A 21,136-nucleotide genomic window follows, 5' to 3' on the forward strand; every position below is an offset into this window, starting at 1 on the left:
CTCAGTAACACTGAGGTTAATATATGATCATCATATTGATTTTTCAGTCTACTCAGGTTTAGCAGAGCTCAGTAACACAGATTAATAACTGATCATCATATTGATTTTTCAGTCTACTCAGGCTTTAGCAGAGCTCAGTAACACTGAGATTAATAACTGATCATCACATTGATTTATCAGTCTACTCAGGCTTTAGCAGAGCTCAGTAACACTGAGATTAATAACTGATCATCACATTGATTTATCAGTCTACTCAGGCTTTAGCAGAGCTCAGTAACACTGAGATTAATAACTGACCATCACAATGATTTATCAGTCTACTCAGACTTTAACAGAGCTCAGTAACACTGAGGTTATTAAACTATCATCATATTAACTTATCAGTCTACTCAGACTTTAACAGAGCTCAGTAACACTGAGGTTATTAAATTATCATCATATTGATTTATCAGTCTACTCAGACTGTTTTGCCTAAAGCAGCAAAATGACTTGCGTGAGCACTGGCTACAAGGTGAGGGCTTCTAATAAAGTGGCTGGTAAGTGTACATGTGTGTGGGTACCTGAGTAAGCATAGGAATATGAAAGGCAGGTGGTGTTGGCACAAGACTGAGTTTGATTTAGCTGAGGACAGGTGTGTCCACTTCCTGGCATTCTCAGCACTGTCCTACTCCTCCACCTCAATTCTCTCTCATTACAGCCCTGGAAACACAAACACACGGACTCTTTCACTTTCTGCAGCTGCAGTTTGTTTTAGCTGTACAGTTTATTTTTGGTCAGCGACAGATTTGATTTATTTTAAGTTAATCAGTCGGTCAGTTACTAACCACAGGGCATTCACTCCACTGGCTCCATTCCGATGTCACACAGAGACCAGGGCAAGGCAGAAGGCAGGCTTGGGCAGCAATTGGCTGTTCTCCATGGTCACACAGAGAGCCATCCACAATGATCAGTCTCTCCTCTTCCTTTTTCATGCACCTGACAATTCCACCATGCAATGAAGAAATTTAGAGAGAACGCAAACTTTATTCATAGCTCAATCACACAGCTAGGTTTGTCCATGCAGTGTAATGAAAGCATTCAAATAAATAATACGTATATATGGTAATTGTTATAATTAAATGAATTTACGTGAAATTAATATGTTGAAACTTCAAATATTTGATATGGATGTAAATCTGGCCCTAGGTGTGAGTGACATGGCAAAAATATAACACCAGGATACTTTTGCAATATGCAAAATGTATCATGATATTTGTTTTTTTCCATGGGTGGTTAAGTTAGTATCAGACAAAAAAGGCCAGTAGTGCCTCATTAAAAGTTACTCATATCAAAAACTTAAAAATTGTTTTTTTAACATTTTACTGACCATATCCTATTAAACAGAACTAATTTTTCTTATTTTTTGCTGATATCCACAAAAAAGTGTATTGTGACGTGATGTGAAGTTATTTATCACAATAATGATAAATATCATCTCATTGTCCACCACTAACTAGGCATGTGCTGATATAAAAAATGAATATTGTGACCTAGCATCACAGTTTACAATTAAGAAAAAAACACTGCATGTATAAGGTAATACATATGCATGTCATGTAGTATTCTGAATTTCATGTTTTAATAGCAATAATGTAGTGGTGGTTGTACCTTTAGGGTATTTCTGTCTTTGAAAAAACTTATTAATAAGTGCTTAGTTTTCACTAGTCTCTTTTCAGGCCAGGTGGCAGACCCTCTAGCTGGCACATCAAGTATGAAAGAATAGCACTGCAATTTTTACTGCGAGCTGTGAAGGTGCTCAGACCAATAACAAACTACAAGAGCCATACGGACATCAAATAAAGCATAAAATCACATTGTGAATTCACAGCAAGAGCTTATGAAACCAGAACTACTCTGCATATCTAAAAAAAAAAAACTCTTGTTAACTTTTTCAGATGTTACCATTTCTGCCTGTTTTGGAGGTATTTGGTTGTTGCATTAGGCTTTTTTTCCTGATGGAGTATATTTCAGCGGAAATTATTTACGAAACAGAAAGCTGGATTTTTGGCTTCATAGGTTAGCAAGCAAGGCAACTTTTATAAATAAGTTTTTATTGTGTTTAAATGCTTTTTGTGGTAGTTGTACATGATTTTTTTTGTTTGTTTTTGACAGATTTTGACGTGCTGTCCATTTTTTCTCAGCATGGCCAGCTTTTTGGAGAGGTGTGAATTACTTTCACAGCTGGGTGTCCTACCCCTCCCCTTTCCTCATTGCTCACTAGAAGCTCAACATAGAGCCTAACATTTCACACATGGAAAGCCAACAGTATGCTAGTTAATATGATAACAGAATTCTGAGGGAAAATATTTTATTTGATCATGTTAACCCTTTAAAATCTCAGGTTTATTACATACTAAGGTGTATTTTTCTGTAACTACATGAACAACAATGCAAATTGGTTGAGTTATTCATAGGTTATAGAAGTGTGTAGTAAACCTTTGGGCCTGTCGATGGGTTGTGGCCATTTAGGGGGTTAACTAAAAATATCAGATTAGATTTGCATTCTGCTGGCGGAATGGCAGGCAGGGAGCTGGCAGAAAGAGGTTAAACTGCAACCGTTTTAAACTAAAATGCTGTGACCATATTTCAAAAATATCTTCTATGACAATATTGTGTGTGTTGAATATGGCAGCATACAATATTTTAAAATATCAGCACATGTCTGCAATTAACTGGCCCTATATGTAAGCAAAAATGAGCCAAACCAAACTCAGGAGAAATGTTTAGAGTCAGCTCTTATGAACATGCAAAAATATAGAACAACAGCAATCACATTTCTTTAAAGAAAAACAAAAAAAACAAAAACCCACTGGTCTACAACTGTGAGTGACCACAATGAATAAAGAGAAGAATTGTATTCAACGATTTAAATAAACAGATTTTGGTTTGCTTTCAAGAGCTTTATCTACAAATTTGGGGGAGCAGTGTTATGTTCAACCCCTTTTGACCTCTCCACCTTAAAGCCTTGTGTTCAATTTTTAAATGAAAAACATTGTGACAACAGTGGATAGGCTAACGGGAAGTGGGAAGACAAACATTCAGCCACAATGTTAGATCTTCTAGATGACCTCACTTCAGCCTGCAGTCCAGAGTTATGACCTCACTCCTCTTTGTAGAACGGGCTTATGACCTCATCAATCTATTTGTCAGTGTTATGACCTGTTCTCCTTTTTGAACGCAGACTTATGAGCCCATCTATTATTGTGACGCAGGTACGATGTCTCCAATCTTTCTCCAACAGAGCTGAATTTCAATCAGTTAAAGCTGCAGCTAAGACTTTATAGTTACTCTCAAAGGCACAGCACACAGTGGAGTGTCGTGTGTATTGTAACTTTGAGCTTTGGTCGAGTTGGGAACATTTTTCAAATATTTGCCAGGCTTGGGTCAGTTTCTCATAACCTGTCTCGCTCTTTTAAGTGACACATTGTCCCCCCTTTTAGAAACTACTGGATTAATCCATCCAGAATTGGTCCGTTTCTGTGCAGTTCCTCCCTGGAGCCTCAAGTGACTTGTACAAACCTGTTTGTGATTATCAGCTTATTGATCTGCATAGGCTGAATTTACCCTACTGTTTCTGTTTAGTTTTTGCAAAGTCTCTGGTGTGTCTTGCATGAGTTGCTCAGCCATATTAATCTAATTTGTAGTGTAAGTCCATTTTTCATCTGACTGCTACCTCTTCTCTCCTTGTCCAATTCCATCTGGTTTATTCTCTTTGTTTTTTTCTGTATATGTTTTTTTTTTCTGTATCTCAGCAAGATCTATCTGCTTCCCTGGTTTTTGATATTAGACTGTAAACCAAGTTTTTTTAGGCTGCCCCTAACAAAAGCAAGCCCTGATTTACTAAAGGTTTGCATGTGTAAAACACAGAGTGGTGTCAATGCAAATAGATTAATTTAGCACCCACAGTGTGATTCACTAAGCCTGAAAGTAAGTCTGAGGATGGCAATTGCATTTGTAAATTAATACAACTGTACGGCACTTTCCTTTTTGAACCATGGCTGCTGTCACTGTATTGTTAGTGTTCAGCCTAGTATTTTTAGTGCTTTAGTTTAAAATGTATTATGTAGAAAATGACCAAATGACCCCTGGCTGAAAATAATAGCTCTTATCTGGTCAGTCAACTACTGAACCTTATAAATATATGCTTCTCTCTGACATCCTTGCTTGTCATGGAACAATTAGCATGTGCAAATGCCCAATAACTACACGGACAATCTGTCATGCTTCAAGAGCAAATTAGTACTCTTTATTTGGGATCTTGGGGCGGCACGGTGGCGCAGTGGGTAGTGCTGTCGCCTCACAGCAAGAATGGCCTGGGTTCGATTCCCGGCCGGGCGACCAGGGTCATTTCTGTGTGGAGTTTGCCTGTTCTCCCCGTGTCTGCGTGGGTTTCCTCCGGGTACTCCGGTTTCCTCCCACAGTCCAAAAACATGCAGTCAGGCCAATTGGACGTGCTAAATTGCCCCTAGGTGTGAGTGTGTGTGAATGTGTGTGTCTGTCTGTCTGCCCTGCGATGGACTGGCGAACTTTCCAGGGTGTATCCTGCCTTCCGCCCAATGACAGCTGGGATAGGCTCCAGCACCCCACCGCGACCCAGAAGGATAAGCGGTTTAGATGATGTATGTATGTATGTATTTGGGATCTTAATAAATCAGGGCCCAACTGATCTGCAATTGCATCCTGACAACGACTCGCCAATGTTACATCAACGGAACCACCCCTAATTTATTCTTCCATCTTAATTGTATTACCTTTAACAGTTTTTAGTCTGGCACAGTAGAGTCACTTGTGTTGTTTCACTGAGGCCCACAAGCCCAACACAAATATGAAAATGGATGTGAGTGAAGTAAAACAGCAGCATCAGGTTGGGTATATTAGGAAGATAAATCTTTGAGCCAACAGCAAACCAAGCACCTTTAAGAAATACTGTAGGATTGAAGGATTGAAGCCAGATGGATAATATGTTGCCTAAATTTACTTAAGTATGTGTGATAGAGAAGACTAGAGCATAACAAACTTTAGCTCCTATGCTGATAGAAGCTGTATGTACTGAGAAGTTCCTCTGCAGTTCTGTAAGTTACTCAATACTTAAGTATTTTTTTTTACATTAAACTTTGGTATTTCTACTCACGTTGTGTTTGAGAGGTCACTTTTACTTTTAGTTGAGTCATCTTTTTACCCAAGAATCAATGCTTTTACCTGAGTATTGATTTAGGCTACTCTACCCACCTCTGATCAAAACATATTAACACAATGAACTAAAGAGTGGAAAAGAATTTTATTGGGCTGCAGGGTGTCTTGTGTTTTACCCAAAGGCAAAACAAGGCATACCCAGTCAGTTGTGGGTTTTGAACGCCCCTCCTTCTGGTTGCTCACTCACCTCTCCGGCCACTAAGCTACTGACTACTGCAAACTGAACTCAGGCCAAATGTTCTCTGGCTTTATTTGGGTTTGGTTAAAACTGGTTGATAATATCAGAAATGATTAAACAAAGCTGACATAAGTCCAAACAAGTGGTGCATGGTGATGAATTGAACTCACCGGATTTTGCGCGTCTGGACACCCTCTCCACACAATGGCTGAGACGTCCTAGAACTGTTTAAGGTGCTGGGTGGGTTGATGACACATGCAGACCAAGGCTCGGCTTCCCAAACATACTGATTACACTCAGAGTAGCAAGGCACTACCTCAGACACCTGGGAGACAAGCATGTGGTGAGTCGCAGACCAGCCTAAAAAGGGTCAGATACATGCTTTCACACTTGGAAAGGGAAGATATAATATATTTACTCACCTGAGCCTTTGTCGATGTCCATATAGCAGTGCGAGAGGGAAAGATAAAGAAAGAGTTTCCATTAATGTCTATTTTGAGACTTGTCCCCCTCTCTGGGTGACCTGAGGTCAGTGGTTAAGGGTTTATTTATAAGAGTGAAAGTGAGCTGAAGAAAAGGTCTGCCTGGATCCAATAAAACATTCATGCTGTTTGATCTGGCCTGATGGAACGCAGTACAAAGGGCTGTAGGGCACAGGAAATAAAAGGAAAAGAGGGGGAAAGATGAGAAGATGTGGGGCGCGAGCTCCGAAGGGACAATAGCTTCTATAGTCCTGTTTTACCACACGAGCGTAAGGGGGGGGAACTTCAGATAAGCGGCTAAAAGTGGGCAGCCGGGGCACCAGCCTAGTCCTAACACATCAATTATGTATGAGGCTTTCACACACCACTGTCTCCTGTGTGGCTCACGCCCTCACACACACACATGCACACAGAAATGCACTTGTGGTCATGCTCATGAACACAGAAACTAGCTACAATGACGAGTATGCTTAGATAAAGGAAAGTCTATTGTTTAAGAGATGCAGAGTACAAGGATGTAGGTACAATATGTATTAATGTGTGAATTCAATTTCTTATTAGAGGACACATATTTTACCCCTTTTTCCAATTAAAAACCCAATTTCAAAAAACTTGGGACAGTAGGTTAAATACAAAAAAACGGAAAGCAGTGATTTATTAATCTATTTTGACCAGTATTAGACCAAACCAGTACAAGACAAGAAAAGATATGTATTATTTTACCTCATCAACTTTTATTTTTTATTTTATTTCCTTTTTTTTTGTAAATATATGTTTTTTCTGGACATTGATACCGGCGACACATTCCAAAAAAGTTGGAACAGCAATTTAAGACTAGGAACTCTAAAATGTTAAAAAAAAACATCTTAAACATTTGGTGCAATTATGCTAGGGTATAAAAAGGAGTGTCCAGGAAAGGCTTTTATGAGCAGAGATGGGTCAAGGCTAGTCATCATCAAAAAAAATCCAACAGTTTAAAAATAATGTTCCTCAACCAGGGGTTGCAAGTATTTTATTTTTTCACCCACTACAGTGCATACTATCATCGAAAGATTCAGGGAATCTTTATAAATCTTTGTGCGTAAAGGAAAAAGCCAAAAACCACAAATGCCTATGACCACTGACTCCTTACATAGCATTAAAAACAACCTATTTCTGTGATGGATATCACCACATGGGCTTGTGAACGTTTTGAATAAATGTTATCAATAAACACCGTCCGCCACAAAAGCAGGTTAAGCCTGTACTATACACAGTGGAAGCCATTCGTCAACAGCGTCCAGAAACGCTGCTGACTTCTCTGGGCTTGAGCTCATCTGAAATGGCCTGATGGACAGTGGAAATGTGTATTGTGGTCTGATGAGACAACTTTTGAGAATGTTTTTGGAAACAATGGACGTTGTGTGCTCTGGTGCGGTCATAGTGTAGTGGTGGAGAGTAGAGGTCTGCACCCGCCACAATGCGGGACTAATTTTGAGTGTTGCGTGCGGGAGCCGGCAGGAAATCAGCCCACTGCGGGAGCGGGCCGAAGCACGCATGAAGAGAAATCATGCAAATTAATGATCAGCACAAATACAGTAGAACGATCACTAAATCCTATATATAAACAATATAAAATGTTAATAGCAAAACAGTTCAAACGAATGAAGTCATTCTAAAGAGTTGCGGCAGCAACCGTTCATTTTAACAACATGCAAATTGCTGTAGCTTACAGAGACGGCAGAGCCTTCAGTCCGACAGACACAGCTGCCCAGAAAAACACCAAAAATAACCATTCTGTGGTTTAATTCCTGCTTTGTGTTTACTGGGAATAAATGGCATAAAGTGAAGTGAGCCTGATGACCATAACTGCCATGTTATTTCAGCAGAGGATAATGTAGTTATGAATGGACTTTGTCAGATATTGGATGTCAGTTTGTCTTGAGGGAACTGCGTGGGTGGCAGTGGGCCAAAACGTTTCGTTTGTGGGCTGGGGGCAGGACAAATAATTCCAATTTTCTGTGGGAACAGGATGAAATCTTGTGGGAGCGGGACTGAAAAAACAGACTTCTAGTAAGGAGCTCAACAATGGAGTACTTGTTTACACTGAGAGCCAGATACAGTCACAAAATTATAACCATGTGCCAAACATGTCATTCCCTAGCAACGTTTAATGTAGCTTTTGTTTATCTGCTTTTACAGCGGTATAGTTGAGCGGCTGAAAGAGGTGATGTCCAGAATGAGAGGGGTCAGCTGTAATTTTGCTGACACGCTGTTGTACATGTCCTGAAGTGTTGGCAGACTACATCCAATGATCCTCTCCGCTTTCCTGATTATGCGCTGGAGTTTGGCTCCTTCTTGTGAGGTGGAGGAACCAGGTCAGAAGGTTATAGATAAAGTGAGGATAGACTAGATGATCCCTGTGGAGAACTGGATCATCAGGTTCCGCAGCAGGTTGAATTTCTTCAGCTGTCTCAGGAAGAACATTCTCTGCTGTGCTCTCTTGGCTATGGAGAGCGTGTTTCTCTCTCGCTTCAGGTCCCTGGATATGGTGGTGCCCAGGAATTTGAGTGACTCCACAGTGGCAATCACAGAGGAACTGATGGTGAGGGGGGATAGGGAGGGAGGTTGTGCTTGAAGTCCACCACCATCTCGACAGTCTTTTGTGTGTTGAGCAGCAGGTGATTGACACTGTGCCAGGAAGGCAGCTGCTCGACTATCTCTCTGTACGTAGACTCTTCCCCATTGGCTTTGAGGCCCACCACAGTAGAGGTGCACAGTAGTCTGCAAACTTCAGCATCTTCACAGCTGGTTCCCTAGAGACACGGTCATTGGTATAGAGACTGAAGAGAAAGGGTGAGAGCACACAACTTTGTCGCACTCCAGTACTGAAGGTCCACGGATCTGATTTGTGTTTTCCTAGCTACACCTGCTATTTCCTGTTTGTCAGAAAATCCTACCAGCAGATGTGATCTGGCACAAACAGCTGGAACAGCTTGACCTACAGCAGTCCTAGCACTACGGTGTTAAATGCTGATCTCTAGCGTAGGATCCAGGACTGTCGAGATGCTGTAGCATGAAGTACAGGACCAAGTTGACTGTGTCGTCAACAGACCTGTTAGCTCTGTACGCGAACTGCAGGGATCAGATGGTTTGTAATGGCGTTCTGGGGGCTAGGACCAGGCGTTCAAAGACCCTCATGATTACAGAGGTCAGGGCAACTGGCCTGTAGTCTTCCAGTAATGGTCATTTTTTTGGGGACTGGAATGATGGATGTTTTGAAGCATGTGGGGTTCGTGAAGATGTTGGTGAATATTGGCGCTGTAAGTGCTTTAAGGTGGATGGACAGAATCTGTCCGGCCCTGGAGCTATTCACACCTTCTGTTTGCTGAAAAGCCTGTTAACGTCCTGCTTGTCAATGGTGAACAGAGGGCAGAGGTGAAAGAGCCAGGGTTGACCGGCGGAGAGAGGCCAAAGATTGTCCTCTGTGTGTTCAAAGCTGCAGTAGAACTCATTCATGTTGTCTGAGAGTTGACGGTCGTTTGGGAGAAGTGGAATTTTTCTCACCTTGTAGCTGGTGATCTCTTTGAGGCATTTCCAAACTGAAGTTGGGTCGTTAGCAGCAATGTGGCTTTTCAGCTTTTCTGAGTATTTCGTCTTTGCTGTTTTAACCCCTTTCTCCAGCTTGTATTCGGCCTTTTTGTAGAGAATTCTTTTCCCACTCCTGAATGCTACCTCCATTTCCTTATGAAGTTAAGAGTTCAGCTGAAGACCTTGGCTTGTCATTGCTGTATTTCACTTGTGCCGTAGTTGAAATGCAGCTGTTCTTGCAGAAACAGATGTATGACATCACAGTGTCTGTATATTCATCCAGGCTGTCTGTCGCTTCTTCAAAAACAGTTCAGTTTGTGTATTCAAAGCAGCCCTGTAGCTTTTTAATATCTCCACTGGTCCACTCCTTTCGTCATCACTAACAGTCGTCAATGTTATGATGACAGGCTTGTTGGATTTGAGTTTCTGCCTGTATGCTGGGATGAGTTCAATGAGACTGTGGTTGGAATGACCGAGAGCTGCAAATGTGACAGCGCAATAGACATTTTTAACAGTGGTGTAACAATGATCCAAAATGTTCCCTTCTCTTGTGGCACAAGAGACATACTGTCTGTACTTGGGCAATTCTTTCATTAGATTTGCACTGTTAAAGAAAAAGTGGTTAATATTTGCATTTCATAACAGCTCTCTATATTAAACTCATGGGAACAGTTACAGTTAGGTCAGGGGTGTCAAACTCAACCAGTAAAAGGGCCACATTAAAAAATCTTATCAAATCTGGGGGCGAGAGAACAAAAAAGTTTTTATTTCATGTTTAATTAATGTTGTGCTATAACTAGCCATTTTTTATCCAAAATATGCAAAAACTTCAACAGTAAAATACAGACACTTGTAATAGACCTTGCAATATTACATGGACACTTGAAATATTCAAAATTTAAATGTCCCCGGGTACTCAGTCTTTTAAACTTACCTATTTGCTTAAACTAGACACCTGCCATCTTTTCTTTGCTGCAAGTTCATTAATGCTTGGGCTCAGTCTCCGAGCTGCAGAGCTAATGTTAAGTGTTTATATTGGTTAAACTGCAGTTGAAATGCATTTTGGTGATATGACTGGTTTGGAATTGCGCAGAATTATGTAAAATTGAGGTGTAACCTCTGTCCCAGTTTGTTAGGGTCGGAGAGTCGGAGCGCATCACGTTGCAGTGCATGCTGGGGACTGTAGTGCAGCACATTGTGAAACGGGCTAATATTAATAGAAAATTAAAATACTTATGCCAGCTGGATAGGATTGTGTGGTGGGCCTGATCTGGCCCGTGGGCCTTGTGTTTGAAACATGGGGTTTAGATCTTGACTAAAGATTTAAACTCTAAGCATGTCTCAAAATATTAATGAAGCCTGTTTGCTTTGATAAAGTACTGTGCAAAAGATTTAAACAGCTGTTTATCTGGTCAGTAAGCATTTATTTGCTCTGAAAAACAGTAATGTTACATTAATACAAATAAAATGAATACAATAAGCAGTAGTTTTACATATGTCAATGTAGCATACGTAAAAAAACATGGTAACTATTTCCAAACCTCTCTTCATGACAGCCCAGTTTTTATTGTAGTTATTATCCAATACCTGGTTTGGCTTATCAGTGCTTTATTACATTAAATCAGGTGTGCTGGTCAGGGCATTTAACAAATCTATGCGATTGTGGCATCAAGCAGAAATCTGGAAGCAAACTTTGTTCTTTAAATCAGCTCACAACCTGTCAACAACCTGTAAAAAATCTTCTTCTTCTTCTTTTTACTGTATTTACATTAATTTGCATCTATTCTGGTGATATATAGTGTTTTTGCAAGCTACAATACACATATTGCCAAGATAAATGGTTTTATGGGTTTAAATAATGTGCTTAGATGATAAAACTTTTGCACAGTACTATATATGCCAAACTTGCTCTAGTGAGGATGTCAACAAAAAAAAAATATGCTGAATCAGTCACTAACACAGAAATTTAATGTTTGTAATAGGTGACATTAAATCATTGTTTTACACTCTTCTGTCCACCAGAGATGTTCATATGTGAAATGGCAGCTGTGGCAGCAAAAGTATGAAGGTGGGCCAGGGGGTGTGTTTATTAGAGTGGTGTGAAGGGTTGATTACTTTTTTACAGCCCGTAGAATGGCATGCTTTCTGGAAAAGGAAAATGCAGCAAAATAGCAGAGACTTCACGTTTCACAATTTCTCAGATGGTAAATACAGTTACAAGTAATGTACATAAACATTTTGTCTTCTTTCAAGCAGCATCCCATTAAAGTAGATCGGCAACAACAGCATCGTACCCGAGGCGCATTTTGGTTTTACATCTTCAGTTTTTTGTGTTGAGGGACCACCACACCCACCTGTTGACTAGGGTATTTTTCCACTTCCTAAAAAGACAGACTCTTTAGACATACTTGCTGACGTGTTATCCTGCCAGCTGCTCAGTCGCAAAGGGCTTGAAATGTTTTTGCTTTTTTAATTTTGTTTACTCTGAATCAGACAGCTATAAAATCATGAACATGTTTTTTATGTACTATATATATATATGTGTGTGTGTGTGTGTGTGTGTGTTTACCGTTGCTAGCACAGTGCTAATTTCTGTTAGTACCCTGGTGTGATTGCCTTATGCTAAGCTGTATATTCACATTTTTTGGCATTTACTCCAAGCTGCATTAAATATTGACATTTGAAACATGTAACAGGCATTCAGATTACTTTGTATGTAGTTTTATAATGACTCCTTCAGTAAAGAATACATATTAAAGCCTGCCTCCAAATATTAAAGAAGTGTTGGCTACTCAGTTAGCCGTCTGCTGAACTGTTCCACCAGAAATATTATTATTATTAAAAGGAGGAGCAGACTGGGTAAAAAATGAATGGGACAGCCCATTGTGCTCAACATGGTGGCTGTATTACAGTAAGTCCTGCCTTTAAATCGCTGTGTTGATAAAGGTGCAAGCTTCTCTGTTGTGCATGTGAAGTGGCTGGACAACTGAGAAAAAACACGTTTTTGTGCATTACTTGAGCCAAATGCTACAAACTATTTATGCAATTTTTGTCAGATTTTACAGTGATTTCAAGTATATTTCTTAAATGTTAATATACCCTTTAGTTTAAGGTTTATAGGTCTCTCCCTATTCGAATAGATAGAAGCCTGGTCTTGTATGAGAGGAAATAACTGCCCAGGGGTTTTGCCAAGATGGTCACTGAGTGAACAGACTTACCAATTAGGACTTTTGTTCAGTCTACTCTAGTAAGGGCAGAATATAGTCCATTTAGCCTACAGAGAGCCTTTTAACATAGTCCAGCGGTCTCTCATTATATTTTCAGAAATACTTCTGTGCAACTGGGAAATAATTAAGCAATAGAGGGAGCATGTTACCATGATTTACATCAAGGCTGTGACTTGGTCGCTGTGAGAGCTGTGGGTCAATGCGTAGTGCATTAATAGATTGGAGAATAGGCCATTGTGAGAAAAAATACGACTGAAATACTGTAATGACAAAAATGAAAAGTTGATGATGATCAATAGTTTACATAGAATATGTATTATGTTCTTAATGTATGTATTTATTTTATTTTTCCTACGTTTAGGTCCCCCCTTCTTTGTAAATTTACATATAAAGATTATAAAAAAAAAACATTTTCCTATGACAGTTGCTTTCAATAAAGAAATCAGAGTTGAATCTAAACAAATATGGCAACACAAATAGATGCAAATTGTACACAAACATAATATTTAATCAGAACTTGGACTGGGGCAGTGCCACTCTCACCTGATTTTTGAAGTCCAGTTTCGGACAGGGTCGACCTCCATTGAAGGGCTTCTCTCTTAGCCACTGAGAGCGCACTTTCACCCCCCCACCACAGGGGGCGCTGCAGGAGGACCAGGCAGACCACTCACTCAGCCTGCAGTCCAGAGGACAGGGCACGACACACACTTCCTTTTCAATACCTGGAATGTGATTCAAATCAATTTAAATATAAAATTAAATATACTAGAGTAAAACGCAACAAGAATTTCTTGTTTTCATAATATCTTGTGACATGCTTAGAAGAACACTGGTTCCGATTCCTCTCCTAGACGCCTGCTAGCCATTGCACTTTTTTATTGATGTAGTTTTCATTTCGCCATCAGCACACCTCATTTAACTTAATGAAGTATTAGCCCAATCAGGTACTGGATAGCAATTACAAACACTGGACTGCCATGAGGGGAGGTTTGGAAATAGTTAAGCTAACACACTGACAGCGTCAGTGTCTGATGTATCCATTTCTTATTTGCATTTATTCTAATGTTGGTGTTTTTCCAAGGTAAAAAACCCTTACTGTACATATAAATATCTTTAAATATGATTTTTGCAGGTGGCCAAAAAATGTAAGAATTCATTGCTTGCTTCCATACATTTTGTCTAGTTTAGATATCATGCTAGAGTATGGCTTTACCACTACTATTGCAGTGAGCTGGCTCAACCAGATCTCCCTGGTGGTCCAGACATGCCAGAGCTCTGTAGTGCCACCCTTGCCCGCACTCCTTCTCCTCTTTCTGAGCCCGCCAGCCTTCGGTGGTCCCCTTGCTCTGATGGTAGCCCCTACGCGTGAGTGTAAATTCAGCCTTGTGATGTTGCTGAGGGAGCAGGCAGGGTGACCATGATCCATGGACTCGTGTGTGGTACTCTGAGCAAGGACAGGCCTCTCTCTCTACCAGTGCCTCCTTCTGACAGCGCCAGCGCTTCTTACTGCGGCCTGGAGGAAAGCAGAGGATAGGCAGTTATAAAGCAGTGACATCATTGTTCATCAATGAATGCATTGTAGGTGCCTCTGAATGTATTACTTTCATTTTGTATTCTAATTTTTGTATTAATACTACATTAATGCCAGAATCAGGGATTAATAATGCCATTTTTCTGGTAGAGTTAAATTTATGTTTAACTCTTATAAATGATAGTTGGTGTCTGTCTGTGATACACCAGGGTTGCAAATTTGACCTGACAAGTAGGGAGGACCAATATCAAGAGGCTATAGCCTGTACATACTGTTCGGACCTAGCTCTGACATGATGCCCCTTTATCTTTTCTGATACAGTTTACCCCCTTAAAATCCCAGGCTTATTACATACTAGGGCTTATTATTCAGTAACTACAGGGACTCTAATGCAAACTGGTTGTAGGTTATAGAAGTGTGTAAAAAAACAATATGCCCGCCGACGGGCCCTGGCCTTTTAAGGGGTTTATGTGCCACAACTTTTGCACTGGCTACATTTTATGTTTTAGATGTTTTCCAGTATGTTTGATTAAGCAAATAAACAGTAATTTAAGTGCATTAACACTTTCACTTAGAAAACCAACAAAACATGTATTTAACCGGGAGTGCTCAAAATTTTGCATGCAACTTCCCACAGAGCGATCCAATCAGAGCTCATTTATGATATGTCGAGAAAAAGCAGGCCAATCAGATTCCTTATCTGGGCAGGACAAAACCAGAGCCTAAACAAGATGGAACATGGGACATTTACCGTACAGTGGACAGTACCTTTTACTGCAGAATTCTAATTATTATCTTTCTGATTTCCAACAATTGCAAAAGGTAGGCTACAGTAGAAACGATATGAAGTGTGATCAAATCTAATGTTACACATAACATCTGCTAAACACATTTATGACCTACTTTCTCATGCTACTCGTCTTGTCTAGCATGGCAGCAGCAGTGACAGATAATGACAGCCTATATAATTTCTTAATAAATGGCTTCACTCTGTTCAAATGTGTGTGTGTGTATTACTTTTCCTTTTTATACACACAAAGAAGGATATAGTAAATTTTATGCATGCATTCAAAAGAATTTCCAGCGTAGATGTAGTGTCTAGCTGTACCTGCGCAACGTATTGTCTCACTCTATCCAAATGTGCATGCTAACCATCTGCAAATATTAGCATGATGAAGAGTCTAAGATGGACTATTGCATGCTTGTAGCCTCTAGTACAATGAGCCCTTCATTGGTTTTGCAGAAAAAAAGTTTGTAATATGTAAATTTTCGCAGTGTCTGGACCTTAACACTAGAGACAATGTTCTTGCCAAAAATATAGTGATTAAATGTGTCAGATAAGCTTCAGGATGCACTAGCTCATACCGGATTCCACACAGAATGCTACAGCCAAGTCATAAATAAGACAAATGTTCACAGCACAGAGGAAAAAAGATCCTAAGAAGCAGAAGGCTTGTACTCAGCATGACAAAATCTCTGCTTACACTCTAGCTATTTAATAAATATTGTTTGTATGCTATTAACATAGTGTATACTGCATGCCACTGGGGTGTCAGTTAGCCTCTATTCAGTGGAATAACCCTTCTGTTATAATGCATGGTTTGGATTTTTAGTAAGCTAAAATACAAATTAATTGTCCTATTAATTCTTATTACATAAATATATACTAAGTAACATTTATTACAATAATACACATAAAGTTGCATTTGAGTGCTTCTAAGTAAATCATTTTCTAATTCCCAATTTTTTAATTATTATTTTTTTGTGTCAGTTTAGCTGACACAGGAGTGGGGGTGCACCGTTCTACTGTGTAGTATTGCTTGAACAAACATGATCTGCATGGAAGAGTTATTAACAGTAAACCTCGCCTGCAACATCATAACAAAAGTCAACATCTCAAGTATGCAAAACAACGTATACATAAGCCAGAGGCATGTTAGAAATAAGTGAAATGGATGGATGAAGTAACAATAGAACTCTTTGGCCACAATCACCAAAACTATGTTTGGAGAATAAAGGAGCAGCACTTGATGACAAGAACACCTTGTCCACCGTTAAGCATGGGGGTGTAGGGTTGTTTGGCTGGCAGTGGCACAGGAAACACTGCAGATAGATCAAGAATGGTTTCCAGTAAACGTCACCAAATTCTTCAGTCAAAGTTGACACAGTCAGTCTGAAAATGAAACTGAAAAGGGCCTGGCCTCTACAACAGGACAATGATCCAAACCACTACCTTAAAATTGATCTTGAACTACTTCAAAAAACGCAAGATGAAGCTTTTGGAAAGGCCCTCATTAGCCATGACTTAAACATTATTGAAAATCTGTGGGTAGATCTTAAACATGCTGTGCATGTAAAGCAGCCCAAGTATAGTGCAGAACTAGAATCATTCTGCAAAGAACAGAGAGTGAAAATTCCTAAAATGAGACTAGCAAGAGTCCTGAATGGCTACAAAAAGCGTTTACTAGTTGTGATGCTATCTGCCAATGTATTGACTTAGTAGGGTTTGTGAACTTTCGCACATGCCATGATTTTTTCATCATCATCATCATCATCATCATCATTGTTAACCGCTTAGTTCAGATAGGGTCGCGGTAGCAGTTGGGAGAGCAGAGAATCCCAGGTGACCCTGTCCCCAGCAACTTCCTCCAGCTCATTCCCGGGGACCCCAAATCGCTCCCAGGCCAACTTGGAGATATAATCCCTCCAGCGGGTCCTAGGACGACCCCGGGGTCTTATTCCGGTAGGCCGTGCCTGGTACACCCCCCACCGGGAGGCGTCCCAGGGGCATCCGGATCAGATGCCCGAACCACCTCAGCTGGCTCCTCTCAATGCGGAGGAGTAGCGGCTCTACTCCGAGCTCCTCCCGGATGGCCGAGCTCCTCACCCTATCAAATAGAGTGTAGCCCGCCACCCTGCAAAGAAAGCTCATTTCTGCCGCTTGTATTCGCGATCTCATTCTTTCGGTCATTACCCACAGCTCATGACCATAGGTGAGGGTCGGGATGTAGACCGATCGGTAAACAGAGCTCAGCTCCCTCTTCACCACTACAGTCCGGTACAGCGACCGCATTACTGCTGCCGCTTGTCCCAGCCTGCGGTCGATCTCACGATCCTTCTTCCCATCACTCGTCATCAAGACCCCGAGATACTTAAACTCCTCCACCTGGGGCAAGTCCTTTCCCCCTACCTGGAGTGGGCATACCATCCTTTTCCGGGCTAAGACCATGGACTCAGACTTGGAGGTGCTGATCCGCATACCAACCGCTTCACACTCAGCTGCAAACCGCTCCAGTGTGCGCTGGAGGCATCCATGTGATCCAGCCAAAAGAACAACATCATCTGCAAATAGCAGAGACGCCACCCTCCGGCCTCCACACATAATGCCCTCCTGACCCCGGCTACGCCTTGACACCCTGTCCATGAATATCACAAACAGGAGTGGAGACAGGGCACAACCCTGGCGGAGTCCAACGCTAACACTGAAAGAGTCCGACTTAATGCCGAGTATACGAACACAGCTCTCACTCTGGGCGTACAGAGATTGAATGGCCCGGAGTAGTAACCCCGGCACCCCATACTCCCGGAGGACCTCCCACAAGATATCTCGGGGAACACGGTCGTAAGCCTTCTCCAAATCCACAAAACACATGTAGACTGGGTTGGCAAACTCCCATGCCCCCTCAACAATCCGTGAGAGGGTGAAAAGCTGGTCCATTGTTCCACGGCCAGGACGGAATCCGCATTGTTCCTCCTCAATCTGAGGTTCAACTATCGGTCGAAGTCTCCTTTCCAGCACCTTGGCATAGACTTTCCCAGGGAGGCTGAGCAGTGTGATACCCCGATAGTTGGCACACACCCTCCGGTCCCCTTTCTTGAAAATAGGGACCACCACCCCGGTCTGCCAGTCCAAGGGTACTGTTCCCGAGGTCCATGCACTATTGCAGAGGCATGTCAGCCACGACAGCCCCACAATATCCAGAGCCTTAAGCATCTCCGGACGAATCTCATCCACCCCCGGTGCCTTGCCACTGCAGAGCTTGCCAACTACCTCAGTGACCTCCACCAGGGAAATGGAGCTTGACACGCCAGAGGCCTCTGGCCCTGACTCCCATGAGGGAGGCATGTCACCCAGATTAAGGAGTTCCTCAAAGTGCTCTTTCCACCGACCGACAATATCCTCATTTGAAGTCAGAGTTTCTCCACCCCTGCTGAATACAGCCTGGGCGCAGCCACCCCGACCACTCCTGAGTCGCCGGACAGTTGTCCAGAACCTCCTCGAGGCCAACCGAAAGTCTTTTTCCATGGCCTCACCAAACTCCTCCCACGCCCTGGATTTTGCTTCTGCCACCGTTGCAGCTGCTACCTTTTTTGCATGTCGGTACCTATCTGCTGAATCGGGAGTCCTTCGGGCCATCCAGTCCCTAAAGGCCTCTTTCTTCAGCTTGACGGCCTCCCTCACCACCGGTGTCCACCAGGGGGTTCTTGGGTTACCGCCATGACAGGCACCAACAAGCTTTTGGCCACAGCTGCGCCTGGCAGCTTCCACAATGGAGGTTTTGAACAGGGTCCATTCAGACTCTATGTCCCCTACCTCCTCCGGGACATGAGAAAAGCTCTCCCGGAGGTGGGAGTTAAAATCATTCCGAACAGGGGCCTCCGACAGTCGTTCCCAGCACACCCTCACTATTCGCTTGGGCCTACCGGGTCTAACCCTCAGTCTTCCCTGCCATCTGATCCAACTCACCACCAGATGGTGATCAGTTGACAGCTCAGCACCTCTCTTCACCCGAGTGTCCAGAAAATATGGTCCCAAGTCAATTTTTTAGTCAATCAAATATAAAGTAACTATGCATACATTTACGGACACTTGTTTTTTTTTTAGTTGCGCTTTTTACATTAAAAATCAACATAAAATGACATTTGGCCAAAGGTGCCCTAACTTTTTGCATACAGCTGAAAATGTGGCTCAGAGCGTGTATGTGTGGTACCTATGAATCAATATGAATATGTTACATACACATGAATGAGTGTGTGAGCTTGTGTGTGGGTGTGTTACCTATGAGTGAGCGAGTGCGAGTGCGCCAGCTTCCACAGCCCTGGCACTGAGAGAATTTGCTCCAAGAGCTGAAGGTACAGTCGTCTCTGCATGCCACCCGGCACTGTCGCACAGCAGCGGGCATCACACCTGCCCACTTCACACACTCTGCCACGTCTGCAGGGGCATCGTCCACACCAACGCATGTTACTGCTGTGAGACAGAGAGAGAAAAAGAAAGAGAAAAAGAGCATGAGCAAAAGTATGTATGTGCATGTGTACCAGGAATGAGGAGTTGTGTATAATACAGAAGCACAAAAACAGCAGATGCAGATACAGAAGTAGTTAGTGATGGACTCCAACTACGGAAATAACTGAAACTAAAAACCGAAATTATTCTTTTATATACAATTTGCTGTTTTCTTTATGCTTTAGATTAACATGCTATCATGTTTTGTTTTTAACATGTAAAGCGTATGGGCGTGGCTTTGGAACTCCCACCAAGTGTCTGAATTTTTTCCAGCAGGGAGAGCTTTTAGCCAAGTCGCTTCAGTGACCGTCATTTAGACATAGCCAAGATCTAACAAACGCACATATTTGCAGTAACAACTTTCAAAACCAGAGGCAAAAAAGTTATTTACCAAAAGATATTGAGTTACTCAGCATTATTGATGTGATTTCCTTTAAAGATCTTCATTAAATCAGTTAGTACTATGAGGTTTGTTTCACTGTTGATCTGCTGCTGCTTAAACTGTTTCAATGCATTTGTGCTGACCTGCGCATAAGAGCACAGAAAACAAACAGCATTTTTAAACAGTATTTCTGATGGTTCTGTTGCTTCTTTGTAGACCTATTTAATGTTTTGTTTGTTCACCAAAATTTCTGCTTTTTTCTCTTTCGGCCAAAAATCAAAGTGTGACCATGTTGGTGGCCAAAATTTGGATTCATCCCTTGTTGGAGCATAACATTCACCTCAATTTTTGTCTTTAATTCCGCCACAAAATTCTAATAAATCTAGTAATACAGAGTGGAATAGTGAATGTCACACAAACTTTAACGTCCAATGCCATGTCTAGCATATCTAACAACCAACACAACTAACAGTTTAATGTGTCTCTAGTTTATTCCTTATTTATTGTCTATTGTCTATTTACTGTTTTTTGAACTTATTTTGTATGGTCATATTGTCTGTCATCCAACTAGTACACATGCACTCATGTACCTGTCTTAACCCTTTTTAAGTAGGCCAAAAGTTTTATTACACACTTAAGAATAGCTGAGTTACTTTGCATTGAAGTCCCTGTAGTTACTGAACAATAAGCCTTGTATGTAATAAGCCTGTGATTTTAAGGGGTCAATGTTTATGCACCAGAAAAGTAGCCCAAACATTCATTTTGTGTTACTGTACCCCAGTACATGCATAAAGATGATAAAGTTGAATCAAACTGAATTGATTTTCATATCATCCAACAGCAGGACACCCTCAACATACTCTGAGTTTTACATCTTTTAAATGCCAGGCCTATTGTATACTAAGGCTTATTATTCAGTAACTACAGGGACTTCAAACTGGCTGAGCTATTCATAGGTTATAGAAGTGTGTAATAAAACTTTGGGCCCTGGCCATTTAAAGAGTTAAAAAACATTGACGGAGTGATTCTTTTTCCCAAGTTTTGTTTTTAAACCAGTGGTAAATGAGTTTTTACCATCACTGTGGCACAAGCCTAGTGTAAAATGACCTTCTTTGATAAGAAACATCACAGGTGGTGCACTCTCTCTCTCTCACTAGAGAAACTTATAAACACATTCCCCACAGTGAATCCACCCTGAAACAACTTTCCTTAAGTTTAATTATTTTTCACACGTAGCTCATTAAAAC

At 41.4% G+C, this 21,136-nt stretch overlaps 1 protein-coding gene across 1 annotated transcript in view; it reads right to left on the reverse strand.

Annotated features, from left to right (window-relative positions):
• The window catches only part of thsd7bb (thrombospondin, type I, domain containing 7Bb), a 115,277-nt gene that overhangs the window by 22,069 nt on the left and 72,072 nt on the right, over positions 1-21,136 (reverse strand). The window contains exons 12-18 of the mRNA XM_036587031.1: positions 19,280-19,471; positions 13,903-14,202; positions 13,233-13,411; positions 5,833-5,838; positions 5,581-5,735; positions 825-975; positions 561-699 (exon numbers count right to left, since the gene is read on the reverse strand). Coding sequence (XP_036442924.1) covers positions 561-699; positions 825-975; positions 5,581-5,735; positions 5,833-5,838; positions 13,233-13,411; positions 13,903-14,202; positions 19,280-19,471 — 1,122 coding nt within the window. The remainder of the gene's footprint in view (positions 1-560; positions 700-824; positions 976-5,580; positions 5,736-5,832; positions 5,839-13,232; positions 13,412-13,902; positions 14,203-19,279; positions 19,472-21,136) is intronic.

This window comes from Colossoma macropomum, unplaced genomic scaffold, assembly GCF_904425465.1.
Source record: "Colossoma macropomum unplaced genomic scaffold, Colossoma_macropomum, whole genome shotgun sequence".
In the NCBI taxonomy this organism is placed as follows: Eukaryota; Metazoa; Chordata; class Actinopteri; order Characiformes; family Serrasalmidae; genus Colossoma; species Colossoma macropomum.